The sequence below is a fragment of the Pongo pygmaeus genome, chromosome 2, assembly GCF_028885625.2.
Source record: "Pongo pygmaeus isolate AG05252 chromosome 2, NHGRI_mPonPyg2-v2.0_pri, whole genome shotgun sequence".
Lineage (NCBI taxonomy): Eukaryota > Metazoa > Chordata > Mammalia > Primates > Hominidae > Pongo > Pongo pygmaeus.
Genome location: NC_085930.1, coordinates 120,127,644 through 120,150,101, shown reverse-complemented (window position 1 = coordinate 120,150,101; position 22,458 = coordinate 120,127,644). Strand labels below are relative to the sequence as shown.

Sequence of the window (22,458 nt, the reverse complement as noted above, 5' to 3'; positions counted from 1 at the left end):
TTTGGATAAATTAATAAGCTTAAAACCTATGCAGTACATAGACTGCTTTGTTAAAAACACTAATACAATTCCAAATAAACTTCTTTGCCACTGTTATGTTAAAAAAATGCAGCTAAGAAAGACAGAGCAGATATACAAATCTACAGAAAGTTAAGCACTGAAACACAGAGCAGCCAGAAGTTCCCATGGAAACAGTATTCTGTTCCTACACACACACAAGAATTGAAAAGAGTAAATATGTCCCTACCATTAAAAAAAAAAAATTAACTCTTTTCTCAAACTACTGGGAAATTAATTTTTAAGGTTTTTATCAAAATACAGCAAAGTATACAAATCATAAGTATACAGCTAATTAATTTTTACAAAATGATCATGCCAGTATAACCAGTATCCAGATCCATAGATTATTACCAGCATCCTGTAAGTGCCCTCGAGACTCCTAGAAGTCTACATTTCCTACCAAAGCTAACTAGTCTTGAATTCTAACACTTGGTTTTGTTCATTTTTGAACATTATATAAAATGAATCATACAATATGTATTCTGGTATCTAGCTTCTTTTTACTCAATGTTGGAAGATAATGTTTGGAAGATTCATTTTCATTGCTGATAGTTTTCTACTGTATGAAAGTACCACAATTTATTAATATCCATTCTACTACCGAAAAGACAGGGGCTGTTCCAGTATGAGGTTATTATAAAATGGTACTACTAAGAGGTAAGCAAACAAAGTCAAAGGTTTCTAAAGATTTGAGCCTTATTGAGGAAGTAGTAAACATAATAATTTATTTTAGATTATTTTAGATTATATCTATATATAATTAGATTTTAGATTAATAATTTATTTTAGATTATAAGTCAAAGATGCATAGTAATATCTATGGCACCAGTCCTCAAAATGTGGCCCCTATACCTGCAGCTGAGCATCACCTGGCAATTTGTTAAAAATGCAAATTCCTGGGCCCCAACCCAAACCTACTGAATCAGAAACTCTAGAGTAATCTATGTATTAACATACAAGCCCTCCCAGTAATTCTGATGCATGACTGAGTTTAAGAATCACTCCCCTAGGGGAGGGGATGACATTCTTTTTCTATAAAGGACCACACAGCAAATATTTTAGGCTTTGTAAACCATACACATATGGCCTTTCCATGCAACTACTCAATTATGACATTATAGCACCAAAGCAGTTATATACACACAATATGTAAACAAACGGGTGCAGTTGTGTTTCAATAAAATTTTATACACAAAAACAGGAGGGCAGATGGTTTTGATCTGCAAGCAACAGTTTGCCAATTTCTGCTCTAGGCTAACTACTAAAGAAGAGTAAGCAGGCCGGGCGCGGTGGCTCACGCCTGTAATCCCAGCACTTTGGGAGGCCAAGGCAGGTGGATGACGAGGTCAGGAGATTGAGACCATCCTGGCTAACACGGTGAAACCCATCTCTACTAAAAATACAAAAAATTAGCCGGGCATGGTGGTGGGCATCTGTAGCCCCAGCTACTCAGGAGGCTGAGGCAGGAGAATGGCGTGAACCTGGGAGGTGGAGGTTGCAGTGAGCTGAGATCGCACCACTGCATTCCAGCCTGGGCAACAGAGCAAGAGTCCGTCTCCAAAAAAAAAAAAGGAGTAAGTATACACATAGAAGAAAATGAAAATAAATTTAAAACATCTCATTAACTGAAAAGAAGAAAGAGACACAAAAAGAAAAATAAAACAAGTGGATACGACAGAAAATAAAATAGTAAATATAAAACCAAGTATATCAGTAATTCTCTTAAATATAAATGAACTAGTAAAAGTGAAAGACCCAGACTGAATTTTTTAAAATAGGTTGCTTAAATGAGATATATTTTTACCTATAAGGTCACAAAAATGTTAGGGAAAGACAGACCAAGGAAAACACAAATCAAAAGAAAGCTGGTGTAGCTACACTAATTTCAAAGAAAGCAGCTTGAAAAAGCATTACTAGAGATAAAGAGAGATGTTTAATAATGAGAAAGAGGTTATTCCATGGGAAAAAAATCAGAACCCTGAATATTTATGTACCCAGTAACACAGCTTCATATATATAAAACAAAAACTGAAAAAGTAAAAAGGAAAAATAAATAAATCTATAAACATAAGAAGAAATAAAATTTTACCCACTTCCAATAAGGTTATGGTTTTTATTACTATCAGCTAAAAGAATTCATAAAACTAATTCATTATCACTAGGCCTAAAATTTAAAATTTGTTAAACATTTGTAAAAGGTTATAAATATTCTGGGCTTAAATTTTTTTCTAAATAACTATGAAATATCAAAACAAGCCTCAATTATTTTCTTCCTAGCAGCTATCACTTACTGAAATAATAGACACTGATTTTTTTTAAAATTATTATTATACTTTAAGTTTTAGGGTACATGTGCACAATGTGCAGGTTAGTTACATATGTATACATGTAGACACTGATTTTTATATGTGGATTGGAAGCTTCTTAAGGAGCAGAAACTGTCTTGTTCATGCTGCAACCCCATTACCTAGAACAATCTAGGAATAATTGTCACAGCCAACTAACTCTTCCTGCTGCTTACCTTGTCCCTTAACGTTTATTCTCAACATGGCTTCCTGGGTTGAACAAAGTCATATCACATCACTGTTCAAAATCCTCCTATGACTACATAAAAAGGTCTACCAGAACTCTAAGATCTTAACGGTCACACAGGTCTCTCCAACCTTATCTCCTACTTCTTTCTCTCTAATCCCCCCACTAGCCTAGCCTCCCTCCTATGATTCATGGCAGGGCATTTGCCTTGCTTCTTCTGCCTAGAATGCTTTTTTCATCCACATCCATACTGTTCACTCACCATCTTCATGTCTTTATTCATCTGCTGCCTTCTCAACGAAGTTTTCTCTGGATACTAAAATCAAAAAGTTCCCAACACCCTGGTACTCTGATGTATCCCTGCCTGTGTTATTTTTTCCTAGCACTTATCATCTATATATTTTACTTATTTTGCTTATCTGTGTCCTGCTACTGAAATATATGAGCTGTGGGATTAAAAACTTTCGTCAACTTTGCCCCTGTTATATCTTCAACATGTGGAACAATATCTAGAATGGCATACATTTCACAGTACGGAGACTTTCAGTCTCCAGCGAAAGCATTACTAAGTTATTTAAAGTAATACTACAAACGCAAACAATGATACACATTAAATAAGGTACAAATTTTTATATGTAATAAAAGCAATAAATATTTTATAATATAGTAAAAAATACAAGGATAAAACCAGTACAGTGGAGCTTCTATTCTGAAGGCCTTGTGGGGCAAAGGGAACAGAATTCAAAACCCACATTAGATGCAGAGTCTAACAGAGGACTCTTCCCACCAAAAGCTGGTATACCAAACAACTATACCCTCGAGGTTAAAGCAAATCATAAGTAAGATCTTATCTTCCTATAGTCAATTCCTTTCAAGCTCTTCTTGAAAGAGAATAACAGAGAAGTGAATCAAATAGAGTGCTTCATTAAGGGCAACTGCTTGGGTGGTCCAGACACTCAAGACCTTAAACCCTGTGGGCTCAGACTGGCAGTACTTCCAACCAACAGCCAAACAAAATGCAAAATTTCCCTGGAAGAAGGTGTCTGGCCTCAAATTATTCCCACAAATAATTTCCCAAAAGGCACCAGGTACAACAGGAAACAAGAAACCATGAGCCAAGAACAGTATAAAAAGAAACAGACAATAGGAAAAGACCCACTTAAAATCCTAGAGTTATCAGACATGGACTATACAATAACTGAGCAAACTTGACTTTGGGAATTGAAAAATTATAAAAAGTGACATAGATTTTTAAAATAACCAAATGCAATTTCTACAAATAAAAATATAGTAACTGAAATTTAAATTCAGTGGGCATGCATAACAGTAGCTTAGACACAACTCAAGGGATCATTAGTGAATTGAAAGACAAATCAGAAGACATCATTTAGGATACATATAGTAGGTGCTAAAATATTTATTGAACAAACAAAAGAAGAATCAAACACAAAAAGCAAATTACAAATTATGACTGTGTTAACATTGACACTTTTGTTCTTGCTCCAAAGTTTCAAAAAGAGACTGGTATGATTGGGTGCAGAAACTGAACAAGATAAGCATATTAAAATATATTGAAGGATAGAAATTATTAAAGTGAGCAGGCTGCAGTGGTTTTCTATATAATGGAGATGGGAAAGAAGGAAAGAAAATGGAGAAAAGGAAGAGATGGAAATAGAGAAGGAAGAGATGGAAATGAAGTAGGAATAGATGGAAATGGAGGAGGCAGGAGAGGGAGAAGAGATGAAATACAGGAGGAGGAAATGGAGAACAATGGAAGAGATGCAGGAGAAGAGGAGGTGGATGGAGGAAGCGATAAAAGAGGAAAAAGAGGAGGGAGAGACTGGAGGAAGAAAGGAGTACAAGAAGGGAGAAAGGGAGAAACAGGCAGAAAGAGAAGAGAAGGAAAAAGAAGACCAAGTAAGATAAGGTTTTACCTTTTTTTGCCTTCAAGTAACACTTGGAAACTGTCCCTAGCAAGCACTGAGACACTATAAGGCCCACAATGACTTATCTGCATGCCTGAAAGTCAAAAAGCTCTGAAAACCCAACTTTTGTTTTGTCTTTTAAACTCATTTGGTGGCATAAAACTCATCTGAACTAAGTTTATGACAAAACATTATGTGAACTGATATGAGGCTATTTATGTGTATTCTACTCAGTATGAATTCACATACATTTATGGCAAAAAACATGGCTGGGCGCGGTGGTTCACGTCTGTAATCCCAGCACTTTGGGAGGCCAAGGCAGGTGGATCATTTGAGGCCAGCAGTTTGAGACCAGCCTGGCCAGCATGGTGAAACCTCATCTCTACAAAAACACAAAAATTAGCCAGGCATGGTGGCGCATGCCTGTAATCCCAGCTACTTGGGAGGCTGAGGCAGGAGACTCCCTTGAACCCAGGAGGTAGAGGCTGCAGTAAGCCAAGGTCATGCCACTGCACTTCAGTCTGGGCAACAGAGCGAGATCCTGTCTCAAAAAAAAGAAAAACCCCAAAAAATATTAATGTGCTTGATTATAGGGTGCTGCCCCAAGCCCAGCAGAAACTGTTACATAATACATGTGGTATGACCTTATTAATTTTCTAAAATCGAATACATTCTGAATTCCAAAACACAAGTGGTCCCCAACGTTTCAGATAAGGGTCTGTGAACTTATATTAATCATGCCTTGTCCTTTTTTTCCTTTTTCTCACTTAGGGAAAGACATGTATTGAAATGGCTTTTTAAACTTTCCACCTCACTTTTTTTTTTTTTTTTTTTTTTTGAGACAGCGTTTTGCTGTTGTCACCCAGGCTGGAGTGCAATGGTGTGATCTTGGCTCACTGCAACCTCTGCCTCCCGGGTTCAAGCGATTCCACTGCTTCAGCCTCCTAAGTAGCTGGGATTACAGGCATGCACCACCACGCCCAGCTAATTTTGTCTCTTTAGTAGAGATGGGGTTTCACCATGTTGGTCAGGATAGTCTCAAACTCCTGACCTCAGGTGATCTGCCCTTCTTGGCCTCCCAAAGTGCTGGGATTACAGGCATGAGCCACCACACCTGGCTTCCACCTCACTTTTATGGGTACATGTATTCCAAAACCCGAAACTTCTGCTTCTCAAATTCACATAAAAGATGAAAAACTGCACCATTTTACATGGCAAATAAAAGAGCAAGCCAAAATTTATACCACATCTCATAGAAAAAAAATACATCTTACGTGGATTTTCTTCAGTGAAACAAACAGTTCAGTAAGAAGAACCCCCAACACTATGAATTTTCATGCACAAAATATGCTCTGATTCACATTAAGTAGCTTCTTATACCAAAGTTCCTCTTTTCCCTTGAAGCTGTATCCTTCCTTGTTCTAATTAAAACAATGAACAACAAGACTTGGGATTTCTGAGCTGTTTTACACTCTTGCATACCCAGCAGTGACTATGGTTATATCTAACAGCTAAATTACAAACTGAGATTAGGAAACAATAATCCCTATAAACTATTATACCACAGATACCTTGGAAAACTCAAATTTTAGCTGTCTACACTTCCCACACTGTGATTTTACAATGGGAAGCTCTCCTTGGCATTTCTCTAATCTCATAGGTCCCTCTAGCTAAGTCTCTTCTGTTGGCTGTTCTTTCTCTACCCAACAATTAAATGTTGAATATTCTCCTTCTCTCCAGACTATACACTCTCTAAATGACCTCATTCATTCTCAAGGGTTTTAAATACCTTCTATATGCTGACAGCTCTCAAATGTTTGTCTCTAGCCTAGACCATCTCAGAGTTCCAGACCCATATATCCAATTGCATACTAGATATCTCCACCATGGGTATCTCCAAGCCACTCTAATTTCATATAGATACATAACACCAACATCATCCAAAACTGATCTCCCTAAGTCCTCCCCAATCCCAGTAAATAACATCACATCTACTCAGCTGCTCAAGCTCATAATGTGCTCAAGTTTTCCTTTGACCCACAGAGATCGTCTACCAACAGTTCTTGTGCTTAAATCCACTATTTCTCTTTACCTCTGCTGCCACTCCTAATCTAAGGCCAGACCAGTATTGTCTCTGCCTATATTACTACCAGAGCCTCTTAACTGGTCTCCTTGCTTCTATTTTTGACTTTCCAAACCACAAAGTAGACAATATAACCCTCTAAAAAATAATTTGGATCAACGGCTGCCAAAATCACTAAATAAAAGGCTGAGGGGGACCTGTATAAAGGATAGATCAGGCTGATAACACCTAAACCCACTGCTTAATATTAGGATCACAAAGAAAGATAATCAGACTGTGTATGCCTTCTGACAGAAATCCAAAATACCACACATGAAAATATGTACCAACCCCACTCTAATAAATTAGACTTGATTCTGATCAAGCCATTAGAAAAATTTTCAATTTTGAGGAAATACAGGAGATAAACATTAAAAAGCAGAAATATAAAAGCACCATACAACACAATAAAAAAATCTAGTGTGCAGGAAGAATATTTAACAGATTTTTTTTCCTTCATTAAATAAATGGCAAGAGGAGAAAAAAGTGAGATAAATCCTATAGATGAATAGAGCCTTAAGAGGTATATCAACCAATTGCAATGGTGAACTTTCTTCAAATACTGATTCAAAACAAACTGTAAAAAGATATTTACAAAACAATTGAGAAAATGTGAACACATTATTTGACACTAAGGGTTAAACTTTTAGGTGTGAAAATAGTATTTTAACTGTCTTTCTAAAAGACACTTTATTTGATATACATGATGAGTACCATGTGCACATACACACACATCTTAGTCCAGCAGGATAGCAGGGCTGGGGAAAAAATGGGGTAGGGATATAGATGAATAAATACTAGTCATGTATTGATAATTTCTTGAAACTGGATGATAAGTAGTAATGGAAATTCATTATAATACTATTTCTGGGTATGTCTGAAATGCTTCATTAAAAAATTATAATAATTTTAATCACTTTACTCCCTTGCTTAAAATCCTGCACTGGAATCCCAATAAAATAACTCAAAAGGGTAAAGAAAATAAGATGAGGGTGGAATATGTGAAATCAGCATCTAAAAGATCACGATGAATTCTTAAAAGATGCGAAAAAAGAAGGCACATTCCCTTTGCTCTGAACTGTCAAAAAAAAAAAAAAAAGAAAGAAAAGAACAGCTACTGAAGAATAACACCATTAATACCACAGTAAAGCCACAACTTGTGATTCTCAGAAGCTAAAACAGCAGAGAATTTATCTACCTTGCAGAATAACAGAGAAGTGACTATTTCTAAGCCAGAAAGTACAGGGATGAGCACAAGAAGCAACTGAAAATCTACGGAATTGTTTTATTAAACTCTTTCCCATCCCCGATTCAGGGAACACAACATTTTACACACAAATGTGCACATGCGCGCACACACACACACAGGATTTTGTGGAAATGGAACCACGGAAAAAGGAAAAAGCAAGTTCTTGGACACATTTAAACTTTTGTTTGTCAAAGTTAAAATTTAATAGAAGGATTGGGTGAGAAAGTCAAGGATATCTCCCAGAATATGGAATAAGAGAAAGACATAAAACTTGAAAGCAGAGACAAAACATAAAAGACAGAGGATCAACCCAGGAAGTTCAATATCTGAATAACAATTAGGTAAGAAAAGACTAAACTAATAAAGGGGAAAAGCTTAGAAAAAATAATAGGAGAATACTTCCCAGAGCTAAAGAAAATCACAAGCTTTCAGAAGTAAAATAATCAAATAGTAAAAATTTAAAACATCTTCAATTTAAACTAAAATGAAAAAATTTAGTAAAATTATTAGAAATTGAAAATTCAAGCACTTCAAAAATAAGACAATTGGCTATATTTTAATATTCACATGAAGATGCAGTATTCTCAGCAGCACAACCTTAGTTAACTATTTTATTTATAAGAAATAAAGTCGGTTCTATACAAAGTTTAATAGAGGCCAAGATATTTGATAAAGTATCTTGAAATTTCTAGGTAGATATAACTAGTTAAAAATATATTTGAAGACTTTTGCCGTTTTATTTAAAGGGGTCCTTTAAAAATTCAAGACTTTGAACAGTCCAATGAAGTAACGGGACAATCACAATTTAAACCATTATTTGGTATTAATGAAATTAAATAACACATGCCATAATAGCCATAACATCAAACTAAATAATAAATGAGGTTCAGAATCAGGTTTATTTAGAACCTTTACAAATTTGTCATTTCAAGTACTTAAATTTTCAAGACAGTTTAGCCTACTGCAGCTGTAAGAACATCAATTGTACTATTCTATATGTACAATGAAAACATGTAAACCTTTCCTTGAAGATTCAAGTTTATTAGCAACATCAGGTTTGAGGATATGTTACTATTGGTGCGCAAACCCCTGCACCCAAGGGGTTAAATGAGACTGCCTTAGAAGGATACTATTTATGCAAAGGTACAGTATATGCACTTAGATGCCCTTAACACAGACCTAAAACACAGGATGGTTGTACAACACCTTCAATGGCTACAGCAGGAAGGTACCATAGGGTGGCTTTATTTTAGTCATTGTCTATATTCAATCTTAGTGCCTGCTACTTACTGCCCGTATTACTGCTAATGCCCTATCTTCTGTCTCTTGTAATTTACTTTTTCACCTTATAGACTTCTTTTCCCTCTATCAATGTCCCTACAAGAAAAGTTAGCCTTCTTGCCAGTAAGTCAAATGGTTGCTTTCTTTCATTAATTTAAATTACCCAATCCCAGTGTATCACAAAGAATATTCAACAGCACGGAGGAAGAGAGATCTATTTAGTATTAATTTATTGCTATTGTTCTATAAACAATTGTAAATCAAGTTATATACATATATATATATACCAAGTTATATATTAGTTTGATGTAGTCCCAGAAGGCTGGTCTCTAGAAAGCCATGGTTATATCATCACTTTTATATATATTTTTAAAGACTCATTTTTGGAATAATAGACTGTGCTGAAATGTTAAAAGTTTAGAAAGAATCTATTTACAACAAAACCTTACTTCTTTCCAGCCACTCTGCAGCATAACAACAAAAGGCCAAATTCCTCTTGCCCGCTTTTTGAGGCAGACTGCAGGGCTCAGCACCACATAATAATCCTACAGGTTTTTAACTCTATCTGGTTTGACTGCCCAGAGCTACTGCATGATTATCTTACTACTTGGTTTAATATTCATGGGTAAGGGTGAGGACAACTAAATTGAAAAGCCCCCCAAACCCACCCCCAATTCTTAAGTGAAAGCCATTATAGTGCTTCACAAACCCAAGTTTGCCTAGAAATAAAACTGCTAATGAAATCTTTCACATGGTCTTGAAGTTAAGCTTACATAACATATTCAATAGATAATAGATTAATAACTGGAATATATAAAAAGCAAGTATAAATAACAACAAAAAAGGTCAAACAACCAAAAAGTTGGCTTCAATGCTGAAAGGCATCTACAGAAAAGGAAATATAAATAACCAAACACATGAAGGTGATCAATCTTATCAGAAAGCATAGATGTTTATAAAGGGTGAGATATTTTTCAAGCATCTGATAGACAAATTTTAATAATAACCAGAACTGAAAAGAATGTAGGACAGCAGACACTGCTGGTGGGGGTGTATGTGGTAAAGTCTCTTTTGGAGAAAATTAGCTATACCTAACACAATTCTAAAATGAATGAAAACTTTGATGCAGAAATTCCACGTCCAGACTATTTTAAGAAATATATATGTGGGTGTATACACAAACACATGTGGTTTGTACAAAGGTGCTTATTTTAGAACCATTTAGAAAAATTATATATAGTAAACAAATTTCCATAGAAGATAAAATAGTTATGATATGTCCATATTATAGAATACTATGCAACTGTTTAAAAAAATGATGCAAAATAACACATGATGGTATTTTTTTAAAAAGCTCCATCCCATACTGAGTAAACACAGCAAATGGAAAAATTACATTCAGAATGGTATCATTTATGTAAACAGTCAAAGCAAAACTATATACTTTGATACTTAACATGTATGTAAAGGCACAGTAACAGGTAGAAAAAGACATGCTACATATTAATAAAAGTGTTCTCCTCTGTTTACACCTGGGCTCGGGGCTTGAAGGTGGTTTTGAAGGGATTTTTGCTTTACCTTTATTGTTTGAATTTTGAAAGGGAAATGACATTTGTGTATTAAGTTCATAATTAAAAAACATCAGGTAGGGGCAGTATAATCCATTTGTTTTATATGTTCATGTTTTATATGTTTACATGATTCTGGTATAGTGTATGTGTACTGGATGTGACAAAGACTAATATGCAGGAGTATACATCAAACTGTTACGAACTATATAAATCCCAAGATAGCCTATTACTACACACATATCTTTATTGTTTAAATTTTTTATAAAGGTATATATTTTTAAAGAAGAGAATTAGCTGAAATGTTATCCTCTGATCTTTGTCAGAGGTTGTTACTTTTTAAAAACTAGTCAATATATTCCTCAACAGTTCAAATGTTATGTATTATTTGCAAAAAGAAAAACTAAGTAAATATAAAACTATAACCATTGAACCTAAAATGTTTAAGAAATAAAATAAAATCTGGATATGGCCCACACCAAATGCAACATTTAGGATTATCTACAAATTAGGTTTGTTTGTTTTTTTTAAAAAAGGAAGAAACTTGGCAATGCCCTTAAGTATATGAGAACTTATTTGTTAATCCTGCTTTTGTCTTAAAAATTGGTAGTTGAAAAATTATTTTCTCATTTATTTCCATAAGAACATATAAAATAGTTACATAAATTCTTGGAATAAATCATAATGATATGCCAAACCAAATTTTCTATCAGATTTCCATTTAAATGTACATAATAGTTTAAATGACTATCTACCAACACCATCATTTTGATATATTTGTATCCTATCTCTCATAGCCCCTACGGGTACTTCTTAGAAGAGTTCACTACATACATAGTCAAAGGAAGGCTGAAACTGTTAAGAGTTAAAACCTCCAGATATGGACCAGTCTTCCTTAAGAACCTAGCAAAAAAACACCCAAAACATTTTTGAGGAATCTCAGGTTTCCCTTCATACATATCTGTGATGTTGATGTGATTATAAAGTATATCTCTAGGCCTCATAACAAAAAAAGGTGTAATGAAAAAAGAAAAAAAGCTCAAGTATTAAGTGTTATAATGGAAAATACCAGATGCACATTTGGGACCCTAGATTTGGTACTGATTTGCTTTCTGTGCCTGGATCTCGGACATATTGTCTCAGCAGGTCTCAGTTTCCCAATCTGTAAGATGGAAATACCAAAACACTCTGAACACTTCACAGAGTTGTTCACACCTGAGGAGTTAATATATATTAAGTATACAAAAGTGCTTTGGAGAACTATTAGGCATTATAGAAATAATGTGTTTTTAAAATTACCCTTACCAAACTAAAACACTGGCAAAATCAATTTTTAATCAAATTATACCCTGTGCATAATCTTAAAAGGCTAAATATTTTCTAGAAAAATGTTGGGACACTGACAATTAACAATCATATGAATTAAAATAATGCCCATGGCAAGCCATTTTGCTTCTTTAAATATTTTATTTCCACAGAATTCTACTTGTGTCAAATACAACAGGAAGGACATCAAGCTAGCTAGTCAAATCTTCCTGCCAAAATCTGTCATTCCTCCAAAGGCAATGTTCTTCCTCTAAGCTTCTGCACATATTCCACGTTTCTTCCAATATCCCTTCGTATCTACCACCAAGACTGAAGCTTGCTTGGGTTGCAAGGTAAATTGTCACCTTATGCCTGCCAGATCCCACATAGATACATCAAGTGAAAAAAGATGTCAAATAACATGCACACACATGCATAAATGCACACACAAGTGTACACACACAAAAACACACAAGTGTCCTTCATTCTTTAGGGAGAAATATATTTCTTACACAGCAAATGATCGTCACCTTAAAAGGAAGTGTATAACACAAGCAAAAGAAGAAAAATAATCTTACTCACCATCTCCCATAGCCATTAGATGGTCCAGGGAGCTCTCTCAAACCAAGAGGTCAAATAGCACAGCAAATAAGTACAGCTCAGTGCCTGCGCCACTGGGCTCGGCCTGCAGCCTGCAGACACCCGGAGCACTGTGTGACCCAGGCCTCGCTGCAGCTCTGCACCGCAATAGCCAACAGCTGCTACTCCACTTCAAAATAAAAGTCTGGGGTCTTGCTGAAAACCCTCGTTTATTTAGCAGAGCCTAGAAGGACTTGATTAAGATTACTCTTTAGCTGCACATATGCTGTTGGATACAGGTTATGATGTTTCTCCTTGTACTGGCTGCCTGAAATTTAATCTAAGAAAAGCTCTGAGAGCCAATAAATGCCATCCCGCTGGGGGACTTTTAATGCAATCATCAAAACACAAGGCATGTGTTCAGCAATCATTTTCTGCTTCCCTAAAGATATCCATGTAATCAGTAGCAATCACATGATCTGATGGATTAACTGATTTGCGCCTTTTTAAAAAGGTTTTCATCCTTTTGTCGTTACCTTTTAATATTTACAACAGAAGATTGCTAGAAGTGCACAAACAGGAATAGCCCAGTTTCCATGATTAACTGCTCTCATTATGCAGGAAGCATTTCTGGCTGCCGTAAACAAATCACGTCAAAGGCAGCCCATCAAAGGCTGCTCTGTGTGCGGACAGCAGGGCCACACGGAACAAAGCTTGCTTCTGGTGGAGACAGAACCTAGCCAATGCGCAGCTGCAGGGGCGCAGAGCACCCTCTATCCAAGCTGCACAACCATCAGCACATTGTCAAGCTCTGAAGGCAGGCCCTGGAGCTCATGATCACAAACAGATACATTTTAAAAATCAACCAAAGAAAAGAGCTGCTTTGCTTTTCATCAAAGGGTATGTTATAAAAATATACAAAACTAGACTGGAAGTTATCTTATTGACTCATAGAAGCCAAATATTAAGGTAATTTTAAAACCTCATTTCCAGGCTTTATTTTATTGCCAGCCTCCAAGAACAATTCTTTTCCTAGCAACTGTTTCAAACAGAGAAGCCAGAAAATACTCTACAATGATTGCATGGCCAAGACTGCATTAGGTCCTAAACACACACTCGACAAATAAGAATTATGCGTAGTTTTTTTCACAGTGAAAGAGAAAAGGATTTGCAATTACAGCCACCAACACTGTTAGTGTTTACATCCTTGGTTTGCGCAGGAGACTGTCTAGAAAGCTCCATAACGACACCAGAGCCTGCCATAATTGCAGGGGGCCTCCAACTTTCAGTCTTTTCTTTCCTACAGGGCTGGTGTTCCCTCCTTCTAGTCACGATCTGACAGATTTTAAATCCAGTTTTCTTCTAATAGAAGAGCTAATTCTACTGCACTTAGGGACTCTGCCTAACATACGTTTATAATATAACAAGTTGAGTTCAAAAAACTATCAAATACTCTATTAACTCACTTAATGACTGTTCAGATGACAACTTTTAGCTATAAAAAAGTTATATCACCTTTACAACAAATCCTTTGGTTTCTTGTATTTAGTAAAATGATTTTTTTCATCACGAAACACTCTAAATCAATATACTGTAAGATGTGTGACGTGTCATTATTATGGTTTCAGGCAAAGACACACCAAAACATTTTGTTTACCATAATAGTTTCTGGTCACAGAATATCAGGTGGAACAAATTTGAATTGCGCGCAATTTTTGGATAGACCCAAAACAATTTATTTTGCATAAATGCACCAAGTGAGGGAGAGAAAAGGTAGTATCTTCAACAGCTCTTTGTGTGCATGAACTATTTCCACAAGATTTCATGCTGAGCCTTTACTCTGTCCTAAAATGTTTTCCTGTTTCTATCACTTTATTTACAGTTTCAGTTTTAGTTTTAGTTTTAGTGTGCAATAAAAATGAATCAACAAAGGCCTGAAAATTTTGTGGGAAAAACTGTGCAGAAATAAAGAAGAAGTTGAATTAAACTCCATGATATTACTTTATGTACAATTTCCCTTCAAATTGTTACTTATAAAAATTTGTTTTCAGTATTCAATTGATATATTTTTCTACCTGGGAAAACTACTCAAGTATCATGGGCTGGGATGAAACACACCATAATTTTTCTCATTAATACTGGTGAAAATAATTTTTTCATCTAATGGTCTTTCACTTGGCAGCAGGGTATTTAGGAATAATTTAAACTCATTAAACAAGGAGTAGTTATATTTCCTCCATTACCAACTGTAACCATATTGTATATCCATTTATTTACTTGTTTATGATCTATCTCCATCACTAGATTATAGGCTCCTTAAGGGGAGAAATTTCATTATCTTCTTCCTGTTGTGACATGATCTAATTTACATTTTAAGAAGATCCCTATGATTTCTGAGTAGCAAATGGATTCCTGGGGGCAAACATTGAACAGAAGTCTACAGAAGTAGTCCAGGCAAAAGCTAAAGGAGATTTAGAGAGCCTATTAGCGGTGGAGATGGAAAAAATAAGCAAATTTGGGATAGGTTAGTATTTCAGAAGTAGAAATGTTTGATCAGTTAGAATAGGAAATCAAGTCAGGTTTCTAGCTTGAGCTGATTATGGTGCCACTGACTAAAATGGCTAAGACTGGAGAAGGAACAGATCTGAGGGGCAAGAAAAGATAACAGGGTTTCATTTTTGGACACAGTAAGCTTGAAATGCCTATTAGGCAGCCAAATGGAAACGTCATCAAGGCCACAGGCTACCAAGTCTAGACCTAACCCAAAGCAGAGATGAATGATGGCTAGAACTACATACTGGGAATCATTAGCAAAGAGTTATCATTTAAAGCCTTTGGGTGGGGTTGGATCACTAAGAAAGAGAGAATAAAAACAGGGACGAGGAGGCCTGGGCCCTGGGATTTTCCAACGTGATAAATAGGTTTCCTTCTTCTAGCATCCTCTTGTTAACTCATTAAGGAATTTTTCAGTGACAGCATATTAACATCAAAAACATTATGACCAATATGACTTTAACCTTCACATTTGACCATACTTGCAATATTCAGACTGTAATCATCAATGCAAACAATATTTGAAGTCTTGTTCAAAAAAAATAAATGCCAGAGACTAACTCCGAACCTCTCTGTTTATGGAGTGATAAACAAGAGAAAAAGGAATGGGAACTAAAGAATAAGAAACAAAAAAGCTCTATTTTGAAGGTAACAGAAATAATGTCACAAAATACAAGAATAACAGTGCTTTCGAAATAAACCATATCCAAGCAATGAATACCTTAGATTTTATAGGTATTCTACTTTTTTTTCCTTAGAGTTGTAACTACTTAGTCTGAAATACACAAACGATCATGTTATGAAAACACACAAGTTCAAGCATCTTGTCAAATCTCTTCCTACTGTTTCTGGTTTCTACAGAAATTGACAGAGGTAACTGCTAGAAAAATAAGGAGAAGATACTTAAAACACTTTCTATTCAGAGAAGTGAAGTGAGAATCTTCTGGCATTCAAGGTGAGGACTGGTAGCACTGAAGTCAATTTATGCTTCTGGAACTAAGTTTAGATGTAGGTAAACACAATCTTTCTAACACTCACTCACTCCATCTGACTTCCTGCAACACATCCTCAGTCTTGGTTTAACCCAAAGAAGGGTAACTAAATTATATTAGTAACTAGTTTTCCTATTATTTGACTATAAATTCACACACCAAATTTTTACTCCAACATCATTTATATTACTAAACTAACCACACTCTCTTTAATATGAAACTACTTTACGAGGTGGAAAAGCAACCTATATTATCTTTGGAAATAGAATATATTCTTTACATATATGGCTAATTAATATTTGAAGTCTCAAGTGTAGGTAAATGCTACCCAACAAAGCTAAACATAATTTATCAACTTTACAAAAAGGAGAGGAACCACAAAAATCAAATCAATACCAGATATTAACTCCAAACCTCCCTGAATTCCAACTTGGTCTCATTCTACTTAAGCCCAAGGTGATTATGCTAGTGAAGTTCCTGTGTATGAGTCTCTTGATCAGTATCATCTCTTATAGTCTGTACATAGAACCCATCAACCCCACAATTTCTATTAAAGACAACTAAGTAAAACAATTATTCTAGGTATAAAAACACATTTTACACATGGAAAATGGAGGGCAAGAGGGTCATCATACCTCAACCCAGAAGACACAAAAAATAAGGCAGTATCACCAAAAAAAAAAAAAGAACAGTATCATTTTACATAACTGACCCACTATTAAATTTCCACTCACTCCAAAAGAATCAGAGGATAGATAATTATCAGCAGGATGTAAATATTTTGTTATTATATCTCAACTAAGTTTTCAAGCCACAAAATCAACTCTTTTGAATCAGTGATATAATACATTTTAGTGCCTAAAACTTTGCTAAATAGTCTTAGAAATGTTTGAGAGCTTAATTACTCTTACCTTTGCAGACACTCAAAATCATACCGCCTGAACTTTGCACTTCATCAAATTTGGCAAATATCATTTCTAATCTGGGAATAAAGAATAAATTGGGTTTGTTTGTTTGATTTTTTTTAACATATAGATTAAATAGAAACAATTTCCTTCACCACTCCCTTAGAAAAAACAATTGTAGAGATTCAGCTAGTTTTCTATACAACTCTCTTTCACAATTAACTCACTGAAAGAAGACACAAAACCCATCTCTCTTCAGTTGAAAGAAGTCACATATAGGTAGGACTCTACATATTTGCAGGTGTGTTTGTGAAAAGACAATTTTTACACAAAGCAGTTTCTCATGTTTCATCATAAAATCATTTCTCCAAATCCATCAAAAATATCCTAGTTTCAACCTCATAATAAGTCTACTCAGTCATCAAGACATCTTTTAAAGGCACATAAAAATCATGCCAAAGTAACTTAAGGCAAACATAAAAACAATAAAATATAAAATATCAAAAACTAAAGAGATGGCTAATATCACTGATAATCTGGATGCTATCCCTGTTTCACACGACTATTTTCATACAATACCAATTCCACTGGTGCTTCTAATTTTATATTCAGGATAATTACACTTTCTGCACTTCTGCTATCACTTTTCTTAGTTAAAAATGTGTTTATTACAGAAGTAATGTACACTCATTATAAAAGAAAATTAGGAAATATAAATAGGAACAAAGAAAAAACCACATTTCTATCATTCAGAGAATGTATTTATCAACTGTATCCTTTCTGATACTTTTATATTCATATACAAATTTTCTTCAGAGTGAAATGGGATAACACTGATAGCACTTTTTTTTAAGTTTGCTTTTCCTTCCTGTTCCAATATATTGTGCTATGATTCATTCTTAAATTTGTGACTTAGAGAACTGGGGAAGAGAGGAGGGTCACTGACATATTGCCTTTAGTTGCCAAACGTTCTTCTCTGACTTACCCATATATATGTGTCACAATTTCATTTCCTAAAACCTTACTTAAGCCTTGGTCCTCATCGTGGTCATTTCTTACCAGTAAATTATAGATACAGATACTTTTTGAAATAAATTATTGGCTTATTTCAGTAAGAACTAAAATTTTTTTTTAGTTGAAATCTCCTAGGAATTCATTATAATAGGATTTCTAAACCTTAACATCACCTCCTACTTACAATAAATTCAACAAATACAACTATTTACATATTGAAAGCATTTCAGTTCAAAGACACAGGTCTCTTTATCCTACAGAGTAGTATATTCTGGAGGGTTGGACAGACACCAAGCAGGTTGCCCAGACACAAGAGGTGGACATAAGATAGAAGGAAGCACTGGAATTGGAGGCTGGAACCTCAGAAAGGAGGCTGGGCGTGGTGGCTCATGCCTATAATCCCAACACTTTGGGAGGCCAAGCAGGGCAGATCACCTGAGCACAGGAGTTCAAGACCAGCCTGGCCAACATGGCAAAACACACATCCCTACCAAAAATACAAAAATCAGCTGGGCGTGGTGGCACGTATTTGTAGTCCCAGCTACTAGGGAGGCTGAGGCACAAGAATCACCTGAACCTGGGAGACAGAAGTTGAAGTGAGCCGAGATCCTGACACTGCACACTCCAGCCTGGGTGACAGAGCGACATTTTGTCTCAAAAAAAAAAAAAAAAAAAGAAAGAAAGGAAAGGATTTCAGAGAGCTGTTTGAGAAAAAGCAGAACAAGACATGAAGGGGCATAACATTTGGCTATAGATTAGAAGAACAGGAGTAAAAAATTTAGGACAGAAAGCTCAGAAAGAGAAGTGGGTTGGCAAGGAATTAAGGTAAGGCAGATAACACATGGAGACAGGAATCTAGATGTAAGCAGCTTTAGTGGAAGAGAGTTCAAATGAAATAGCAGGCAAATATAATACGAATATGGGAGAGAGGAGGGGAGGGGAAAAGAAGAAAAAGGGGCCAGAGTAGAAGGTATCACCCAAAGGTCTTTTGGGACTGGGTTGGGCTAAGAAAGACACACAGAGTAGAGGATTACCTCACAGCATTAACCTTGCTGCCAGCTCTTCAGTTACTCTATACACTCTTCCTATGACTGTTCTACTCTCTCTCCTCAGTCACTCTTTCCTTCTAATGATTCTCACTTTACCAACTTTCAAGTAAAATTAACATCTGACTTTTGTTTGGTATTTATTAAAAATATTTTAGTCACCTGTTCAAAATGTTATAAAGGAGAAGTTCACAACTTATCTTTAAAGCAAACAAAACAACAAACACAGTATAATTTTCTACGTGGCCCTCACTGAATCCCTCCAACCCCCTCATTAAACTCTATACACTTATTTTAGAAAAACAAACGCATCTATAATAGATGATTATTATACATACAATTTGGTGAAAAAAGGAACAAATAAACAATTTAAGAGCAGAAAGAACAGTAATTCAGGGGAAGAAATTAGGAAATTCAATGGAAGAAAAATACAACAGAGACTGGATTGTCCAAAAGATTATAAACACAGTTTAGGAGGCCTACAAAGCTCCAGGAAGGTTCTGACTTAGGATAAGGATAGAGGCCAGTAAAGCATTAGGAAGGTTCTAACTCATAGGGTAAGGAGGACAGAACTAGAAAAGCAACTCTAACCAAAGTCCAGACTTAAAAGTTTAGAATAAGAATAGTAAATCCCAAGTATAACATGAAAGAGACAATTAGGTATCTCAGACTTTATCTTTTTAAAATAACAGTATTATTGAGATAGAATTCAATACCATACAATTCACCTCTTCAAACTGTACAATATAATGATTTTTAGTATATCTGCAGAGTTGTGCAACCAAATAATCCATTTTAGAACATTTTCACCACCCCACAAAATAACCACATACCCATTAGCAATCATTCCCCATTTACCCTGATCTCTCCAGTCCTAGGCAAACACTAATCTACTTCCTTTCTCTAAAGACTATATCTAGCCTATGAGTTGCCATATCTGGCCATTTCATATAAATGGAATCATACAATATGTGGCCTTTTGTGACTGGCTTCTTTCATGAATGTTTTCAAGGTTGATGCATGATGTATCAGTCATCCCTTTTGTGACCAAATAATATTCCATCGTATGGATTTACCACATTTTGTTTATCTATTCACCAAGTAATGGACATATGTAGATGTGGGGTGTCTCTATTTTTTGGCTATTACAAATAATGCTGTTATGAACACCTGTGTGTAGGTTTTTGTGAGGAATGTTTTCATATCACTTGCATATACAGCTAGGAATGGAATTACTAGGTTATATGGTAATTCTATGTTTGACATTTTGAGGAATTACAAACTGTTTCCAAAGTTGCTGCACCATTTTACATTCCCAATGGCAATGTATGAGGGTTCCAATTGCTCTACATCCTCATCAATATTTGTTATTGTCTATCAGTTTTTATTTTAGTCATCCTGGGGGTGTATAATAGTTTTGATCTGTATTTCCCCCATGGTTAAACGGTGTTAAACATCTTTTTATGTGCTATTGCCATCTGTATATTCTTTTTGAAGAAATTCAAATATTTTGTCTGTTTTAAAAATTGGGTTATCTGTCCTTTTACTATTGAGTTGTAAAGAGCCCTTTATAACAGTCAAGATATGTGTCTTATAAGATAGTTGATTTGGGCCAGGTATGGTGGCTCATGCCTGTAATCCCAGCACTTTGGGAGGCCGAGGCAGGCGGATCACTCGAGGTCAAAGGTTAAAGACCAGCCTGGCCAACATGGTGAAACCCCATCTGTACTGAAAATACAAAACATAGCCGGGTATGGTTGTGTGCACCTATAATCCCAGCTACTCAGTAGGCTGAGGCAGGAGAATTGCTTGAAGGGAGGTGGAGGTTGCAGTGAGCCAAGATCGTGTCACTGCACTCCAGCCTGGGTAACAGAGTGAGACTATCTCAAAAAAAAAAAAAAAAAAAAAGATATTTGATTTGCAAGTATTTACTCCCATAATATGAGTTTTCTTTTACTTTCTTGATGGTGTTCCTTGAAGCATAAGTTTTTAATTTTGATGATATCCAATTTATCTATTTTTCTCCATTGGTTGCTTGTGTTTTGGTGTTGTATCTAAGAAACCATTGCCTAGTGTTTTCTAAGAGTTTTATTATTTTGGCTCTTAAATTTGGTTGTATGATCCATTTTGAGTTAATTTTTGGGTGTGGAATGAGGAAGAGTTGCAACTTCATTCTTTTGCATGGGGATATCCAGTTTATAAAGCACCACTGTTGAAAACACTATTCTTTCCTGCTCTATTAAATGGTCTTGGCACCTCTGACAAAAATCAACAGACCAAAAATATGAGTTTATTTCAGTATAGTTCCATTGATCTATATCTAGTGTTATGCTAGTACCATACTACCAGAACTTACCTTTTAAAAAATATTTGATAGAAAAAAATTGTTTAAGTATTATTTTAAAACTATTTGACTTCACTGGGAGCAGTGGCCCATACCTGTAATCCCAGCACTTTGGGAGGCTGAAGTGGGCAAATCACAAGGTCAGGAGTTAGAGACCAGCCTGGCCAACATAGTGAAACCCCGTCTCTACTAAAAGTACAAAAAATTAGCCCGGTGTGGTAGCAGGGGCCTGTAAACCCAGCTACTTGGGAGAATTGCTTGAACCCAGGAGGCAGAGGTTGCAGTGAGCTGAGATCGTGCCATCGCACTACAGCTCGGGTGACAGTGCGAGACTCCAACTCAAAAAAAACAAAACAAAACAAAACAAAAAACTATTTGACTTAATGTCTTTCTGAACCATACTTAAATTTAGTTGTTTTAACAAAGAAGAATGGTTCTGATATAAATTTAAGAGTGGGCAAAAACAAACTTTAACCTTAGAGGGCTATATCCAACAGAAAATTTGGAAACCATAAAGGGAGCAGTATTTGAGAATCAAAACTATGCCTTCTAAACATTAAAGTTAGAATTTGATCACTATAACAAAAGAATACTTGTTTCAAATGAATGTAATATTCAGTATAAACTCTTGAGAATATATGGTAGTGGAAAAAGGGAAATAGTGGAACAATAGTCTGAAGAAAGGTGTAAACCAAAATTAATCTACGCTTTAACTTACAGAAGTTTAAGATCTCTTTAATATGTGTTGTTATTTTGAGAATTCGAAATACTACCTATAAAATAATGAGGCCACAGGCGTCAAGAATAGAAAACACTCTGCATGTTTGAAAAGCAAAGCTCATGTACCCACACAGAGTCCTCCACTGCCTACTACCTGCTAAAGAAGCATCACCAAGGAGAATGACACAAGCACAGCATGGAAGAAAGAACAATGGACTGCGTGTCAGGAAGCCATCAACCTCTTACTGACTAGCTGTCACTGC

At 35.6% G+C, this 22,458-nt stretch overlaps 1 protein-coding gene across 39 annotated transcripts in view; it reads right to left on the bottom strand.

Moving 5' to 3' along the window:
- Positions 1-22,458, bottom strand: part of CLASP2 (cytoplasmic linker associated protein 2) — a 213,514-nt gene that overhangs the window by 148,057 nt on the left and 42,999 nt on the right. For 22 of the 39 annotated variants that reach the window (XM_054483475.2, XM_054483442.2, XM_063662062.1 and 19 more), the window contains exon 7: positions 17,078-17,148. In XM_054483475.2, the coding sequence (XP_054339450.1) occupies positions 17,078-17,148 (71 nt within the window). Of the gene's footprint in view, positions 1-12,624; positions 13,224-17,077; positions 17,149-22,458 lie in introns of those variants that run through there. The other 17 variants (XM_054483453.2, XM_054483460.2, XM_054483465.2 and 14 more) reach the window with 3 other exon arrangements.